Source organism: Apis mellifera, linkage group LG15 (genome assembly GCF_003254395.2).
Source record: "Apis mellifera strain DH4 linkage group LG15, Amel_HAv3.1, whole genome shotgun sequence".
Lineage (NCBI taxonomy): Eukaryota > Metazoa > Arthropoda > Insecta > Hymenoptera > Apidae > Apis > Apis mellifera.
Window position 1 is genome coordinate 1,361,969 of NC_037652.1, and position 16,452 is coordinate 1,378,420.

A 16,452-nucleotide genomic window follows, 5' to 3' on the forward strand; every position below is an offset into this window, starting at 1 on the left:
ATTTTTTATTCTATATGTATCTTTCTTACATTCCTTTTTTGAATACATCATTTTACTATTTATATAAATATAAGAAAATTTGTAATTTTATAATATAAAAAATTACATGCGAGATACAGGAATAATATCAATTAAAGCAAGTGCATTTTGAAGTACAATTTGCAATGCATGTAGCATATATAATCTTGCACTCATTGTTGGAATCAAATGATCATATGCTTCCTATAATGAAAAAATTATATAAATATATAAATTATTTATCATACAATAAGATTTATCATTTAATCATAAATATTAATTAAAATAAATAAATCAAATAAAAGAAACTCACAGTTAAAATTCGAATTCTACGATAGTAGACACTAAATTTTTGACATAATTTTGCCAAAAATATGCAAATAACCTGTGGATTTACTTGGAATATAGGATCATATTTTAAACAATCTTTTAACATTTGCTGATATCCAATAATAAAATTATATATAAGTTCCCATTCTTCCTATAAAGTATAGAATTATTTATTTAGTATTTATTTTTTTTTTGAACAATTGGAAATAATAATAATTTAATATTTTGTATTAAATGAAATACCTCTTGTTTTAATAAAGAAAAATCTATATCATTCATGTGTGGTAAATTAGGATATTCTCCTTTTAATCTTTTATGATTATACTTTTCAATAATGGCTATTATTCTTGCTATATTATACAATATAAAACATGCACCTAAAAACTAATAATGATAGAAATTGTTTCTTCAAAAATTCTGCATAGTTCATGTAAAATTTTGAATTGAAAAAACCTTTTGTATTTGTGGTATTTTTATCAGTTGCAAAATTGCATCCAATAAAAACAGGACGACTTGGTTTTACAGATAGTAATTCAAATGTACTTGTTGCTTTTGCAAGATCTTCAAAAAAATTGTTTTCTGTTTCTGTATTGTATTCTTGTGCTTCAAAATATTTGTGTTCATTTGATGTTTTTAATTCTTTGATTTTATTCTTAACATATTCTTGATACGTTAGTTTTATCTCTTTACAATTTGTTTCAATATTTTTCACAACACCACATATATATCGCTTATAATTTTCTTTTACATTTCCTTGCGATTTAGAGGTAAATACAAATTTATAATCAGAATTTTCATCTGCTATTTTAAAGCCATGTAGATTTAAAATCTTTTCGGTGACACATTGTATTAAATGTAATCTTTTAGTTGTAAGTTCTGATTCATTATCTTGAAGCGATTTTAAACTAAATATCTTATTAATTGAAACAGTTTTTCCAAAATTATGTTTAGCTGTTATAACTGCTTTGATTGCATTTTCTATAAGGGGAGTACGTTGTAAAAACAAACAGACTCGTTCTTTTTCTAAAAGATATTTTTGTAATTTTATAGACCAAATATTGCTAGATGATATTAATAATTGTAAAACCTGAAAAAATCAGTATCATTAAATATTTTTTACTTTTAGAGATAGGTTATGTTTATCTTATTTGTGATTTATTTATTTTCTTTTATATTTTACCTGATTTGAAATATCTGTATCAGTATTATTATTTGTGCCTCCATCCCTAATATGTAAAAAATGTTGTAAAATTGTTGTACACTTTCCATCACACTTATCTGTATCTTTCAATACATTTCTCCATATTTTAAGGCTAAGTAAAAAATATAATTCACCATTTATTGCTAAATTTTCATTGTTTATCTTAACAATTGATATATTTTTGTTAGAATTACCACTTAAATATGAAGTTATATTATTTGTAAGTAATTCCATGCAAATAATTGATGTGTTTTCCATTTGTAACTCCATATGTCAGTTACTCCAATGTGAAAGTAGCTTTAATTACTGTGATAAAATGATTTCAAAACTAGTTTCATTTATAAAATTTATAAGGTTTCCTCTTCTAATATTATTTATTCCAAATATTAAAAATATTTGTAAACTATATAAATTTTAATCTAAATATTTTTTATAATTGTCATATAAAAAGTAATTAAGATTAACACGAAGAATATAAAATCAAGAATAACACTAGATTGATAAATTTTACATACTATTAGCATTTTTAGTAATTAAAATATGCAAGCAAGATAATTAAAAGATCCAGTTTTCAATAATTTCTTTATTAGAGTCACAAGTCGAATTGTGCAAATAAGTGAATATGTAAATATTAACATTATTATAATATTCGCTATCCTTAAGGTATACGTATATATCTTACAAAATCATCACAAAAAACAATTTTCTATTTAAGCGTATCTAGACTGACGATCGATCATTAAGTAAATTTACTCGGCCATAATACTATAATTAAATTCTATAATTTACATCGTTCTTTTTGATATCAATTATCACATAGAATGGTGATATTTCACATACGCTATCGCAGCCAGTTCCTTGCAAAATTCTTCTGTCACGATCACACTTTCAAACAGGATATTTTCTTTTTCCCTAAAATTAAAATTACAAACTGTTTAATATCAAACGGCAATAATAATTCATTTTTTTCTTCCGATAACCTACCCTTCGTGAGAACAATCTTCCAGCAATCGTTCTCGTGTTTCTTTAAGCATTTGTTTGTGATCTGGCGTCTTTGGTACCTCGTTCACCAGCTGTTTGACAACTTTTTGCAAACAAGTGAACAAGTTCTTTGTGCCGGGTGCCAGCGGTAGTAATGGATTTAATAAAAATTCATGCAGGTACGGATGAGGTAAAAGCGCCAGTCTCGAGATCACTACAGTCAACTGTAAATTGACCTCATACTTTTGCTTTGGTATATTCGTTACTTTTTCGAATAGCATCGTCATGAACGGGCCCATGTAGAATCTCACGGAACAATGATCCGCTTCCGGTCTAGAATCAGAACTCGCGGAATCGTCCACAGTTATTGCTTCCAGTGGCCAGGCCATTAACGAGCAATCCGTCAACACAGTGGAATACTGCCTTTCCAAATCAGCCATGTATCGCTCATAATTATTTACGTCCGTGTCCGTTTGTAGATAACGAGGAATCAAAGACAGAAAACTGAAAATAGAAAACAAAATAGAGAACAAAAATGATACATTTGCGTACATATTATTGTATTCGATGAATTTTTGCCATTTTTCTGATTAAGTCAAATATTATTTTTCAGATATTAAAAATATATAAATTGAGAATCTTAGAATCAAGAAATATGATTATTGTTGAATTTCAGTCGTGAAGATTACAATTTTACAAGAGTCATTTTTTTTCTACATTTTTGAGTGACAAAAATATTCCTTCTTATTTTCTTTTCTTTTTTTTTTTTTTTATAGAAATTGTTCATTCGTTTCTATGATTATAACTGCTTACCAATTTACAATTCTGTGAATATTACTAGGTGCTAATGTTCGACTATGACTTTGTTCATATGAAAGATCCAGCGATCCCTTCTTCTCCCTCTCTCTCTCATCTTCCTCGTCGCTCCATGAGGCAATTGCACTGTCCGCTGCGGTATTGTCATAGTAACCACGCGTAGATAAATACACTAATACGAGACAGTGCAATATATGCTCGTTTCGTTTCTCTATCATTTCCTCGAATAGCTTCAACGTTTCCAACGTTAAATCGTCGCTGTCCGTGAAACAATTATCTATCAGCCTATGTAGAACAGGTGATGTCCATACATTTGGTATCTCTGGACCTCTATCTTGACCAATAAGCCAGTAACTTATTTCTAAAGAAGAAGAAATATTGATATATTATATTTGACATTTTCCAGTATAATAAATGATACATATCAAATAATTGTAAAAGAAAAAATGAAATAATTTCATTATTTCTCATTTTATATTCTTTTTTCTTTTTCCAAAAATTTTAAATAAAATCGAATAAAATTGTCGTATAAATACCTGTACATAAGGCGGTGGACGTTAACTCCTTCAAACACTTGGTAACCAATGCAGTAATAAGAACAACGTGATGCTCAGCCAAAGATGGTGTGACGATTTTCTCTAAGAAATTCACTCTAATGCTCTTCGCCAATGCGTCAGCTACGTCCGGATGCGCTTCCCTTATCAATTGATTACAGTAATCGAACCACATGAAAAATGCAGCGACCTGCCTGCAACCAGAAAATTTTTTCTCCTTCGTCCATGCCGGCGAGTCTAAACCCCAAGTGACGTCCACGCCATCGATTTCTGTTGGGTCAACGTGCGCTGGAATGGCGTTGAACAGGTTCTCTAATCTACTCGGTATCAAGGTTGTTAAATGGCTGTTTGCTACCATTTGAGCGAACGATATATCCTCCAAGGATGAAAGAACCATTATTCCCTCGCAGGCTCTTATCCTCACTGTATTGTCCTGATGAGTGAATCGTTTATGTTTGAAAACTTTGTGGTTTGTTTAGTTTTGAAACTGCATAATTAAAAGTAGGGATATTTAAATGATAAATTTATCTTCTAATAATAATTCGATAATAGGATATATAGACGTGTTTAGAGTTATTTAAGAAACAAGTCTTTTTAATCTAGTAGACAAATTACATTTTTATTGCACCATATATATTCAAATATTTGAAATTCTTTATACGAAAAATAAAAATTTTGAAGAATTGAATATATATATATATATATATATATATGATAATTTATTACTTACTGCGGTATTTATATAACTCAACAAGGCATCTAATAGAAGGCATTTTGATTTCTCTGGTGTTTTGGATCTGAGCAAACTCTGATCCCCATCTAAGCAACGAGAGTCATCATAAACATTCCCGTATTCACCGTCTAATCGCAAATCTTGAAGATTCTGTAAATGCGTGTCTATCTCGTTTATCAAAGCTACATCTTCGTTTTTTTGCGAGACATCGTAATCTTGAGATTCAGAGGATTGTACAATGCCGGAATTTTCACCACAAATCTCTTTCTGAATTGCCGGGCTCGAAGATTGCGAAGCACTCTCCGTTTCTCTGGAAGATATCGATCCATTCGATTGACTAGATGATCCCCTTGTCGTGCCAGCCTTGCTGTGCGATCTATTGAACTCGACAGACCGTCTCTTATCGCTTTCCGAGTTGAACAAATTAGGATTTATCAGCGTGACCGCCTGGGTGTCTAACGGTTCGAACAGTGGATTAAAGTTATTACTTCTTCTTCTGGCCGGTATGTAAGTAACCTTCTCCACTTCGATCCTTTCGATATTCTTCTTGGCTGCGGTACTTTGCCTCTGAACATTCGGTGCGTCGTTTATAATATTTGTCACGTGAGGATACTTGCAAACTAGAAAGCAAAGCGTGAGAAGGAACTGGACCTCTTCGACTTCAATAGGCGAAGGTGGGTTTCCATTGCAAAGAGCGATCAACCGCTGCACAGGTCCATAAATAGACGTATGGTGCAGCAAAGGATATTTAGACCTTCCTAATAGCTTTCTCAAGAAGGACAGGCAAACTGTCCTCATCCCTGGTGGGGTTTCCGCGCTGGCCAACGTAGCCAGCAAATCCAATAATTTGTGCTGCAACAGGTATTCGAGACACGGTCCTGGTTCGTTTTCATTTTTCTCCTCTTCGAGTAGAATCTCCAATAATCTATCCAAATGTCGCGGTATGCCTGTGGTCTGTATGGGTACCTTGCAATCCGTCAAATGGTTCACGTAAAAATTCATAAGCTGTTTCCAGTGATAGGTGAAGTCTTGCAGCGGCGTGGCAGGCGGTGCTATCTGTGAATAATAAAAAAAAAAAAATCTATAAATATCGTGATATGAAAAAATAATAATCGAAACGAGGGATCGTATTACGTCATCCGAGTCATCTTTGAAGAAGAATAAATAATGTGCAAAACACGGCAGATTATTAAATGTGCACATATTAATGAGATACGATCGACCGCTCGCAGCTGTAACTTGAAATAATTATATAAGGTTGCTAAATATAACGCACATGTTAGAGAATCATTAGACGATGTCGATACGACGATGTCCAATCGAAAAGGACAAGTTTTCGCGTGCCGTTCCTGTTGGCCAGCCCAAAACCACGCTACGTCCCTGTTTGTTTGTATTTTTTCACCGGCGCCAAACGAGCGCCATTTAAATCGACCGTGCGCACACGCGAGATGAGAAGAAAAAACTCGCAATAGTTCGGACAGTGTCATATTGACCACGATGGTCAAACGCACGGCATACATACAGATCGATCGATAGGTAGAATGTAAATAAATACAATGGCACGTGTGTGATAGTGTGTGACATTTGAACGAAGAGAAATCGTCGTAAATGACGCGTAAAAAAAAAAATATATACGATCAATGAACGGTGCTTTAAATATTTTCGCGTTATTTACTATATTCTGTAAGAAGGGCGGAAAAAAAAAAAAGAAAAAAGAAGAAACGAAAACGTACATGTTTTTTGATCGAATAAACGAAGAACATTAACATTACGCAGTCGCGTAAGCGAGAATAAAGTCTACGAATAAACAACGAAACTTATCAGGGTTATCACTCACCACATCAATGGCATTCTTTAGCGCGATTTGAATGCCACTAATCATTTTAACGTAACGTCCGATCCTTGTTCACGATTATTTCTCGCTATGCACGCGCCTCGCGGCCGTTTCTCGCATGATCCTCGCCCTCTTCTGCATAATTTCGCATTGTTCGCTTCGTATCACCGTACTTCTCTCTTACTGTCGCTGCGATAGCGAATTTTGCGGCTTTGACGTGTTTTGTTTCCGGTTGCCGGCCACTAGGTGTCTCAAACGTATGTTATGACGTTAAATACGATAATTGAGAGAGGTAAAAGAAATGGAAATGGAAAATATAAAATTCATCGTGTACAATTCTATTTATTGTTGCTCCTAAGTTGATAAATTTATATTTTAATAAAGATTTTATATAAATTAATATCGAATTCTTTGTCGTAGAAATTTAGAATTAAAAAAATAAAGAATATAATGAAAATGAATATTATTCGTAGCCCTCTGTCGGAATATCTAGAAAGTTTCAATGCAGTATATTTCGATTAGATATGTTCAAGGTTAAAAAATTAAATATATACGTATATTGGAATTTATAAATTTAAATCGAATAACGTGTAATTATTTGTTTTCGATTTTATTATGAATATTATTTTTTTCTAATTATATATAATAATAATAATAGAATATGCAGAGTTTATTAAAAAAATTTTATTATCTCTGCTTTATAATATAAATTATTTATACGAATTTACGTTAAAATTGCAAATAATTGACTTCAAAGAAATAGAAATGACATTATCTTTAGTATTTTTCCTTCGTGTTACTTTGTCTAATCAAAGTTGATCGATAAGATTGATGGATACTTATCTAAATATAATAAAATATTGAATTATTGAGAACATTTATTTTTTTTTTATTTTAAATAATCAATTATTCGACCAATACAAATTACAAATTATTTTAATTAATAACAAAATTTGGTAAATGAAAAAATTTTTTAAATTATTTTGCTCTAACGTGAGCAAAATTTATTTACAATTTTACTAATTCGTCTATATCTTTGGCCTCGAGTTTTTTTTTATCAATACAATAATATTCTATTAATAATTATCTTATCTTTATTGTACCTCTTAAATGAAATTTCCTGTTCCAACCATTACCTGTGATTTTTGAATAATATAATTTAAAATAACATAAATATAAATCGTATTAAATATTTAAATTATATATTTATTAAATATATTTGAAATATATATATATATATATATTAATATATATTACAGAAATAATTTTCTAAAAATCTCCCAAAATGTTCTCAATATCCAAACATTACGTGGCAATGGCACATCGATTGTGAAAAACGGGATTTATGTTGAATTTTATTTTTGCACCTTTAACGTGTACACATCTCAACAATATTAAACAGTTCGTGAATGTAAAAAAAAAAAAAATTGCGACGTTTCGAAAGCGGTTCAATTTTTCTATTCATTATCACGATCAACCCAATAACGTGTTTTGCACCAAATTTTATTTCTAATCACCTCACCATTCAAACAATTCATCAAATATTTTAGAAACACGTTGTTCGATTCGATCTTGATCAATTATGCTTGGTCAGATCGCATCTCTCGGAATTGTTAATCAATATATTAATTCGATGCATAAAGAAAATCTGTAGGAATCTGATTATGATTGTACGATTATCGTCTTTTTTTTTTTTTTTTCTTCTTTTTTTTTTCTTTTTCAATTATATTAATAGACACTAATTCGATCATTTTGCACCGGTAATTAGTGATTCGACACATTTACATTAACTACTTTGACATTGATACGATAAAAAAAAAGTAAGTAAATGAAGAAGACTAGAGTTTTTTTTATTTATGACTTCGTTTTCGAAAATATTTGAAAATTGAGCCGAGTATACGCATTCAAACATTTCTCATTTCATTTTTTCGAATTATTTATTTATTTTTAACTTAACTTTTTTCCTTTTAAAACGATTGCAAGATCGAATAAATTTTATTATATATCTTCTATAACTTCTTACGTAATATTATTATTGCACAACTTTTTTTCAAAATGAAAAACATTCTATACTCTATATTTTTTGATTTTCTTCTTTTTTTTTTCTTTTTACGTAGAATATTTATTATCCTTTCTAAATATATTCACTACTTTTCAAACAATGTTCCAATAAATCCCTTACTCCTACAAAGGACTTCATTCATTCTTATTATATCACATAGCCAAAAATATAAATCCATCGAATCAGACATTGTCACCGGTGTGAAACTGGAACAACACTAATAATAAAAGTCTTCACATTGCTTTTCAATTCAATAAAATACGTGACGACGACATGCGACATATCTGTATCGATATCATAAATGACTACAATCGTCTAAATCGAAACTCACGTGGATCCGCGTGATCGTGCTAAATATACCGTGGCTCTGTTACTCACCACTTTCAGCCTCCACAGTCGTCGCAGCATCGATAACGAGAGATCGGAAACGAACGTTCGATACGAGGAAAATTCAACCGAGAAAGGGGGATATGTTCGTTAGACGGAGCGGACAAATTTCAAATTCACTTTTCTTCTCTCTCTCTCTCTCTCTCTTTTTTTCCCCCCTCTCCGATATTTCGATATCGGCTCGCGTCAGAAAATCTTATCGCAACGACAATGAAAATAAGTACATGTGCAACGGTCTCTATTACGTCGACAAACTCGATAACGTTCCTCCTCGTCCTGGCCAAACTTTTGACTAACCGCCACCGCGGTTTCGTAATCTGAGAATGCGATCTGAATGACAATCGAGGCTCTGACGACGATTCAAATTGCGCTTTCGAGTCGCGTACGAGAGGGGCAAGAAGAGAACTTTGGAGTTCTAGATAGATAGATAAATAGAGATAGATAATTTTTTTTTCTTTTTTTTTTGATTTATATCTTGTCAGAATCGATCTTAATTTTGTAAAAATCGTTATCGTAATAAATGATCAAAGTTTGTTGCAAAGTTTATTATATATTTTCTAATGGCGAAGAAAATCTTAGATAATTTTTTTTCTTTTTTTTAATAAAAGAGATACGTTAATAGCAACGAAAGTTGATTAATGAATATTTTTCTAAAAAATAAGAATTTTCGGATCTATAAAATCTCTTCTCGTTATTAAAAAATAATCAAAATACGATATCAAAATTTGATCACTTATTGATCTTGAGCTGATATTCTTTACGTAAAATGTTCAGAAATTTAAGTATTTTATTCGATAAATATTTTTTGTATTTCAAGAGGAAGGATTTTATATTTATAGTAAAATTGTATTTTTTTTTGAAAATGAAAATAAAAAATATTAGATAGCAATATAGCAATCCAATTATCTTTTATTATTATGATTTCCTCTCGAAACACTTTATATCACTTTACTCCATCGATCTTTGAACTCCAAAGAAATATTCGTTTCTTCACACGAAAGAATGGCGGAAACAGAGAGTTCCGATTGAAATTGATCAATGAAAATTATCATTAATCACCTATATTCATATACACGCACACGCACGCACATTCTCATTTCCATACTTTATTTTTTTTTTTTTAAATTTTTGTTCCTCTTTTTCAACGAATGCACGTCATTCAATTTCATAATTTCTAATTCGCGACATCGATGTGTACGTCTTCGAGGGATTATTCTCGAGACAATGCTGTAAAATCGTTCAATGTATATATTTGCCTCGTCATCATCATCATCATCATCATCGTAACAATAAAAGAGCATGAACACGTTGAACGTGCACGACATCTCGGTAAACCTATAAATCTAAAAATATTTCAAACCGCCTAATCCCTTAAAACATTATTACACTGTCTAATAAACTGCTTGCACACATCCTCCAATATCTATATCGCACCGCCTCTTCGTTATTTGTCTCGATATAATCTCATTTATACAATTATATATCTGACACATTTATACACCGATACTCTCTTATCCTCACTCGTTCTTGCTCAGTTTGATCAATCATATATTTCGTTATAATAAGATTATTCTATGAATAAAATGACCATACAAATAGTAATAAATCATTCTATATTAACCAAAGATCCGTCCGTTTCTTTCTGTATCCTCTTCTGTGAAGAAGCAATGATGTAAACGTAAGAGAATTAGCTCGTAGAAACCACTCATATTTTCGCATATCCTTCTTTCTTCATAAGAAAGAAGATCAATCGAAGACCAATATCTCATGATATTATATAATATATAAGTGAGCCGCATACACTAATAGCTCTTTGTCTCAAAGAACGATCGAGTTTCCTTCAAGTGTTTGCTTAGAGGCGCCATCTGTATATACATATCTGGCCGCACAGTTTACAATAATAAGACTTATTACATTTTATTTTATTTATTCGTTTGTTTGCGTGCAACCATGTTTGTTTTTATAATGAGAGCTTTCAATTACGAATTTTGTCTATTTTTTTTCTTTTATCTGGTAATATATAATTTGTCAATTTGTAAGTATTTTTTCAAGTACTGTTGCTTCCAAGTCTTCTTGTGTCTAGGCTATTATCTCTTTCTCTCTCTCTTTCACTCACTTGCTCACTCGCTCACTCGCTCACTCATTCGCTCACTCACTCACTCACTCATAAGCACATACACACATACATACTCAACACCCTTTTGCTTCATTCGTGTTCACTCTTACATTCATGCATTCTTCATTTCACTCTTCTTAACAGACAGAATTTCACTCGTTCGTCTATTTGCCTATCTTTTTCTTTAGTTTAATAGTAGCTAGTTTTCTTTGACTTCTTCTTCGGCACATACGCATGACTTCATATATTTTTTTGTGTATGTTATTATATTAATGGTGTGTCAAATTTGTATCGTTACTGCATATAACTTAATTTAATCTAAACTAAGGAGATGTGGCACAACCGTTGTCTTCATCGATTCCCAGCAGCCACTGCGGCGACCAGCGCCGCTCCACGACCGCTACCATCCTCGGAGAGCATTAATTCGAACTGTAAAATAAAAGAAAAAATATAATATTGTTTATTTGATATTAATTATGTATATAAATACAAATATAATATAGATTACAAATTAATAATGCAAAAAATTATCTCTAATTTTCTATTTAAAAAAATTCATTTAAATATTTTCTTAATTAAAAAAAAATTTTAAATAAATATGTCTAAATAAAAGTAGATAAATCGAAATTTAGAAATATTGACATTTTTGTATGAAAGAAGAATAAACTTGAGAAAAATAAATTAATTTTTCAGAATCTTTTTGAAAAAAATATCAAGATGATTTGATGATTTTTTTTCTTTCTCTATGCCATTTGATCTTGCTCTAGATAAGATTTAGATTATTTGCAGTTCTTTTATACATCTCACATTTTATAAACTAGATTAAAATAAATGTATATTTTTCTAATCGAATATTTTATTTTTATAAAAAACAAAAGAAAAAAAGATAAAAAAATATATATTAATATATTCTGCATAATGATAACAGAAAAATATGCAGTTTTTTTTTTAAATAAAAGAAAAATATTTCTTTTCTAATCTATAGAATCATTAAATCTATTTCATTTTTAAATATCTCAATTTATATTTCAACAATTAAGAGAAAAATATCACTTAACAGTTGCTTCAAAAATTAAAGAATGAAACTTTAATTAATATTTTTTTATTTCTTCAGAACTTTGAAAATTTAAAATATTCAATAAAAAAATTGAAATGAATGATGTTTCCAATCCAATATTAATAAAGAAATATTATAAAGGATTAAAGATTGTTTAATTGCTCCTTAAATTTAATATAATTTATAATTAATAATATTCATAATATTCATAATTAATAAAATAATTGCATATATTTTTCTATTATTTTCATATTTTTGTTTAATTAAATTAAATTAAATTAAAATACAAATAAATTTTATATTATATTAAAATTGAAAATAGAGCAAAATGAAATTTCAAAGAGAGAGAAATGTTTATATCTATTTTTCTTACCTTATGATTCTGTAATTGGCTTATCTTCTCGGTCATAAGATTGTGAAAGTGTGGATGATATCTATATACCGAGCCATCAATTCCTACGACAACATTATCTTCGTCCATTTTATTCAACAATGTAGCAATTCCAGCACTGGCCAAATGAGCTGCTCTCCTTGATACAACAGAGCAAATGTACTTAACGTTCTCGCAGTCTTGATCAGTAACATTTCGCAATCCTAATTCTGCCAATACTTCACGACAATTCGTATATTTCCCATTAGGATCACTGCAACGAAAAAGAAAGATTAAATTCGTAATTCATAAAATAATATATTTTATTTAAATTACCGAAATATTTAAAATTTAAAGAAAGTAATAAATTATTAAATTATTTTTATTCCTTATTTTTATCTATATATTTCATTTTTTAATTATTTATGCATTGAAAAAAATACAATACGAATTCTTTATTTTTGACATCTAACATCTGTCTTCCATTTAAGGTAATATTCAAATCTGAATTTGATCAACAAAATTTTTTTAATATGTTGAAAATTGCTTACAAATTATATTAATAACTTAAAATAAAATATAATTTTTGTTCCCAAATAATACTTCTTATTGTATAAAATTAATTTGGAATGATAAAAAGAAAACTAGATTTTGGAATAAATTAAAAAAAAAAAATCTTACAAGAAGTCCTATTTTGTGAACATGACTTTATGTCATCAAACAACAAAAAAATTTAATATAATATAAACAAATATTTCAAAATAAAGAATATCTTGCATAGTAAATTTGAAAAATTAGTTTTTTCAATATTCATAAAGAAAATGATCACAAATAATTTTAACATTTTTTTTTATTTCATCCTATTAGACAAATTTTAGATAAAATTTAATCTTTTTCGATACTCACTTTTCAATTTCTGAAACGTATTTCGCGTAGAATCTTCCACGTTTTTTGAGCTCGTTGGTAGACTTCCCGATAAACAATAGTCCAGCATTTATCGCTTTCTCAATGAGCAACCTTACCAATTCTCCCATATACATGCCAGAGATCATCTTCTCGAATACTTGTTTCGCCGGATTAATCGAATTCTCGTCGACATCACGATCAATGTCTGTTGCAATAAAATCAAGAAGTGTACCCTCACCGAAGGCACCCCATTCGATATTGATCAGCATTTTAGGTTTTCCTGGTAATACGTTTTCTGGATACACGGTTTGTATGTTTTCTAACTTTTCTACGTAGCAGGCATTGGTACCAGTTCCTGATTTAAAAAAAAGAAAAATATAAGAAGTATTAGAAATTTTGGAAGATATTTAGATATTTGTTCTTTAATATCATATTATTAAAGTAAAGTTTGATGTTTTTTTTCCCTTTAATTCTTAATTAGCTATAATAATAATATTAAAATATATTAATATTAACTTTCTAATATTGAATATTGAAATATTGAAATAAATATTGAGATAAATAAATAAATAATAAATTTAGATATTCTGTTACTATATAAACTTGTATGTAATGATTAAATTAAGAAAGTAATGCGATAGAAATAATAAATAATATATTTTTTTCTTCTAAAAACTTAATTATAACGTAAATTTCAAATGAATTTTTTTACTTCGTTATTTTCCATTTTATATTTTAAACATAAATACTTTGTAAAATTAAGAAAAAGGAAAAATAAATAATTTATGAATATTATATATTTTAATTTATTTTTTAAATAGAAGATTTTTTACTTAAAAAAAAAATGAGAAGAAAATTCAAGTTAACTTTTTAAAAGAAAAGAATTTTTGAGTTTTCGCATATTGGATAAAAAAAAAAAAACATTAAAATTGCATGAAAAAATTCACATTAGAAAATTCGTTTCATATTGAACATATTGAATTATCAAATCAAGATTAATCATAATTAATCTTATTTTTGCTTCTGCGTTTTTGCATTATTCGATTTATTCATTATCAAATAACGATAACGCTTCTTTTTTTATGACGCTTTTAATATTTGAAATATGCATAGAGATAAAAATGGAAAACAAAATTTTTAAAAAAATTTATTTTAATTTTAAAAAATGTTATAAAAATTCTCTTTCTTGTAAAAAAATACGAGAACGAAAAATGTAAATGCAAAAATTTTAAAGAGATTTTTATTATTATAATAGAAAAAGAAATCAAAATTCAATCAAATTTTTTATTCACGTACCGACAATTAATCCAATACGGCAATTCTTGTTTTTCCAAGCGCATGACATCAAAGTGCCAGTAGTGTCATTTAAAATGGCGCATATCTGGATTTTCACATCCTGTACAATAAATCATAATTAATATTTTGAAATTAACTTTTTATCAATGTTTTCGAATATTATTATTCATAGACACTATTAATATTGATTAATTTAAAACTCATGATATTTATATTTTAATTTTTTTTTTTTTTTTTAATAAAATGTATAATATGATTCTATCGCTCGTGCAATTTAGGTTCTGATAGATGTAAAAGTTAATCGAAATCATTAAATTATTCCAATTTATCCATGATTTTCAATGTAAAATAAAGAAAAAAAGGTATCTTTCAATTCTTTTTATTTTAAAAGATAATTTGCTATATTTATAATATTAATTTTTCAATTAGTTTAAAACTCTATAAAATAAATAGAATAAAGAAAGAAAGAGAAATAATAAAAATATCAAAATAACTTAAATAACTAAGAAAATGTCCTAAATATTCAAATAAAATTTCATAAAATCATCATAAAATTTTTTAGTCCAAAGAATTACACTTTGTGATCAGTCGTTCATTTGATTGTTAACGATCAAATCAATAATCAATAAATACAGTTAATGTAATCATTGATCAATGATTCATTAGTCAGTCAATAGTCAAGCAATTTACAATTAATCAGCCAATTAGTAATCAGTAAATTAGTTTGGTTAGTGGTAAATGTTTATAAAAATAAAAAGGGAAGATATTTTTGATTTTGATAATTTTAAAAAGTCATTGTTCTGATTAATCAAATACAGGAATACTTACACCTCTTTTCTTAATCGCCTGTTCAAGTAAATCAACTATATCTTCACCTATTATATCATCACATTTGAATCCCTTCGTCCACCTGATCAAATAGCCTTTGGTTAGTCCATGCTGGTCCAATGGGAAGCTAAAAGTAAACCCAAGAGGTAGAACTTCATTCTGAAGATTCAAGTCCTTGACGAACAAGGCCAAACAGTGAGCTATGTGGTCGAAGAGTTGTACACCGGTTCCCACCATTAAACTTTGCGGTATAACATAAATTTTACTCTTCATGTCGAAATTCTGTTCATCCAGAGTGATCAATAGTACTCTGAAATTTGTCCCGCCAAGATCCAGGGCCAAAAAGTTGCCCTTCTCTGTAAATCGATAACGAATAATCAATTTTGAAAAATATTTATATCAGAGAGAAAAAGAATAAGAGAAGATTTTATTGCTCAGATTATGGAAAAAGATGGTATGAAAAAACGAATAGCAAAATTTAATAATTTGTTGAAAAAGATTAAGATATCCTTTTGTCAGGATTGGACATTATCCAAATAAATTATTTGAAAAATAATAATTATATATTATTATTTGACTAATTGTTATTTGAAATTATCATATGTTGGATTATTTGAATGAATAAATGATTTTTCTTAAGATTATTTCAAATTATTATACATTTCAAATAGGATAATTCTTTATTTTATTTTTTTGATATTTATTTAAATAATTTCTAAAATATGTACTTTCTAATTTTAATATATCAACATTATTAATATTATTATTATTATTATTATTATTAATTAGAAATAAAGATTTCCATTTTATATTTCAATTCCAAGATGTATATTATAAATTCAATATTATAATAATAATAATAATTACAATAAAATTTAATATATTAAAAAAGTAATTTTTTTTTTTTTTTGGTAACTAAGTACAATATTGTAAAAATATATTGTAAATATTGCAAAAATTCCT

The 16,452-nt window shown here is 28.4% G+C and overlaps 3 protein-coding genes across 9 annotated transcripts in view; all 3 read right to left on the bottom strand.

Annotated features, from left to right (window-relative positions):
• On the bottom strand, positions 1 to 1,909 carry LOC725987 (DALR anticodon-binding domain-containing protein 3). The gene is made up of 5 exons (XM_006557589.3): positions 1,529 to 1,909; positions 802 to 1,435; positions 592 to 725; positions 332 to 499; positions 1 to 222 (listed from the first exon to the last, which is right to left on the bottom strand). Exons 1-5 carry the CDS (start codon positions 1,817 to 1,819, stop codon positions 103 to 105), a joined length of 1,347 nt encoding a protein of 448 aa, XP_006557652.2. The 5' UTR covers positions 1,820 to 1,909; the 3' UTR covers positions 1 to 102.
• A 203-nt stretch (positions 1,910 to 2,112) lies between these two features.
• LOC408504 (protein FAM160B1) lies at positions 2,113 to 9,047 on the bottom strand. Of its 4 annotated transcripts, none has more exons than XM_016916681.2 (6): positions 8,908 to 9,047; positions 4,631 to 5,689; positions 3,883 to 4,333; positions 3,344 to 3,707; positions 2,534 to 3,034; positions 2,113 to 2,461 (listed from the first exon to the last, which is right to left on the bottom strand). In XM_016916681.2, exons 1-6 carry the CDS (start codon positions 8,935 to 8,937, stop codon positions 2,362 to 2,364), a joined length of 2,505 nt encoding a protein of 834 aa, XP_016772170.1. In that variant the 5' UTR covers positions 8,938 to 9,047; the 3' UTR covers positions 2,113 to 2,361. The 4 variants fall into 4 exon arrangements, with proteins under 4 accessions (XP_016772170.1, XP_392047.3, XP_006557651.1 ...); XM_392047.7 differs by lacking the exon at positions 8,908 to 9,047 and adding an exon at positions 6,471 to 6,709; XM_006557588.3 differs by lacking the exon at positions 8,908 to 9,047 and adding an exon at positions 5,910 to 6,060.
• Positions 8,143 to 16,452, bottom strand: part of LOC551005 (hexokinase type 2) — a 51,824-nt gene continuing 43,514 nt past the window's right edge. For all 4 annotated transcript variants that reach the window (XM_006557583.3, XM_006557582.3, XM_006557585.3 and 1 more), the window contains exons 3-7: positions 15,490 to 15,845; positions 14,662 to 14,761; positions 13,366 to 13,720; positions 12,463 to 12,733; positions 8,143 to 11,461 (exon numbers count right to left, since the gene is read on the bottom strand). In XM_006557583.3, the coding sequence (XP_006557646.1) occupies positions 11,384 to 11,461; positions 12,463 to 12,733; positions 13,366 to 13,720; positions 14,662 to 14,761; positions 15,490 to 15,845 (1,160 nt within the window). In that variant the 3' untranslated portion in view covers positions 8,143 to 11,383. The remainder of the gene's footprint in view (positions 11,462 to 12,462; positions 12,734 to 13,365; positions 13,721 to 14,661; positions 14,762 to 15,489; positions 15,846 to 16,452) is intronic.

Bases quoted from the DNA above. Each gene is read 5' to 3' on its own strand.
- LOC725987 (XM_006557589.3), bottom strand. From the start codon at position 1,819: ATGGAGTTACAAATGGAAAACACATCAATTATTTGCATGGAATTACTT. The intron at 500-591 runs GTATTTCATTTA...TATACTTTATAG, and splicing joins TTTCTTTATTAAAACAAGAG to GAAGAATGGGAACTTATATA. The intron at 223-331 runs GTGAGTTTCTTT...TTTTCATTATAG, and splicing joins GTAGAATTCGAATTTTAACT to GAAGCATATGATCATTTGAT.
- LOC408504 (XM_006557587.3), bottom strand. From the start codon at position 5,836: ATGTGCACATTTAATAATCTGCCGTGTTTTGCACATTATTTATTCTTC. The intron at 5,690-5,767 runs GTAATACGATCC...TATTATTCACAG, and splicing joins TCAAAGATGACTCGGATGAC to ATAGCACCGCCTGCCACGCC. The intron at 4,334-4,630 runs GTAAGTAATAAA...TTCACTCATCAG, and splicing joins TGAGTTATATAAATACCGCA to GACAATACAGTGAGGATAAG.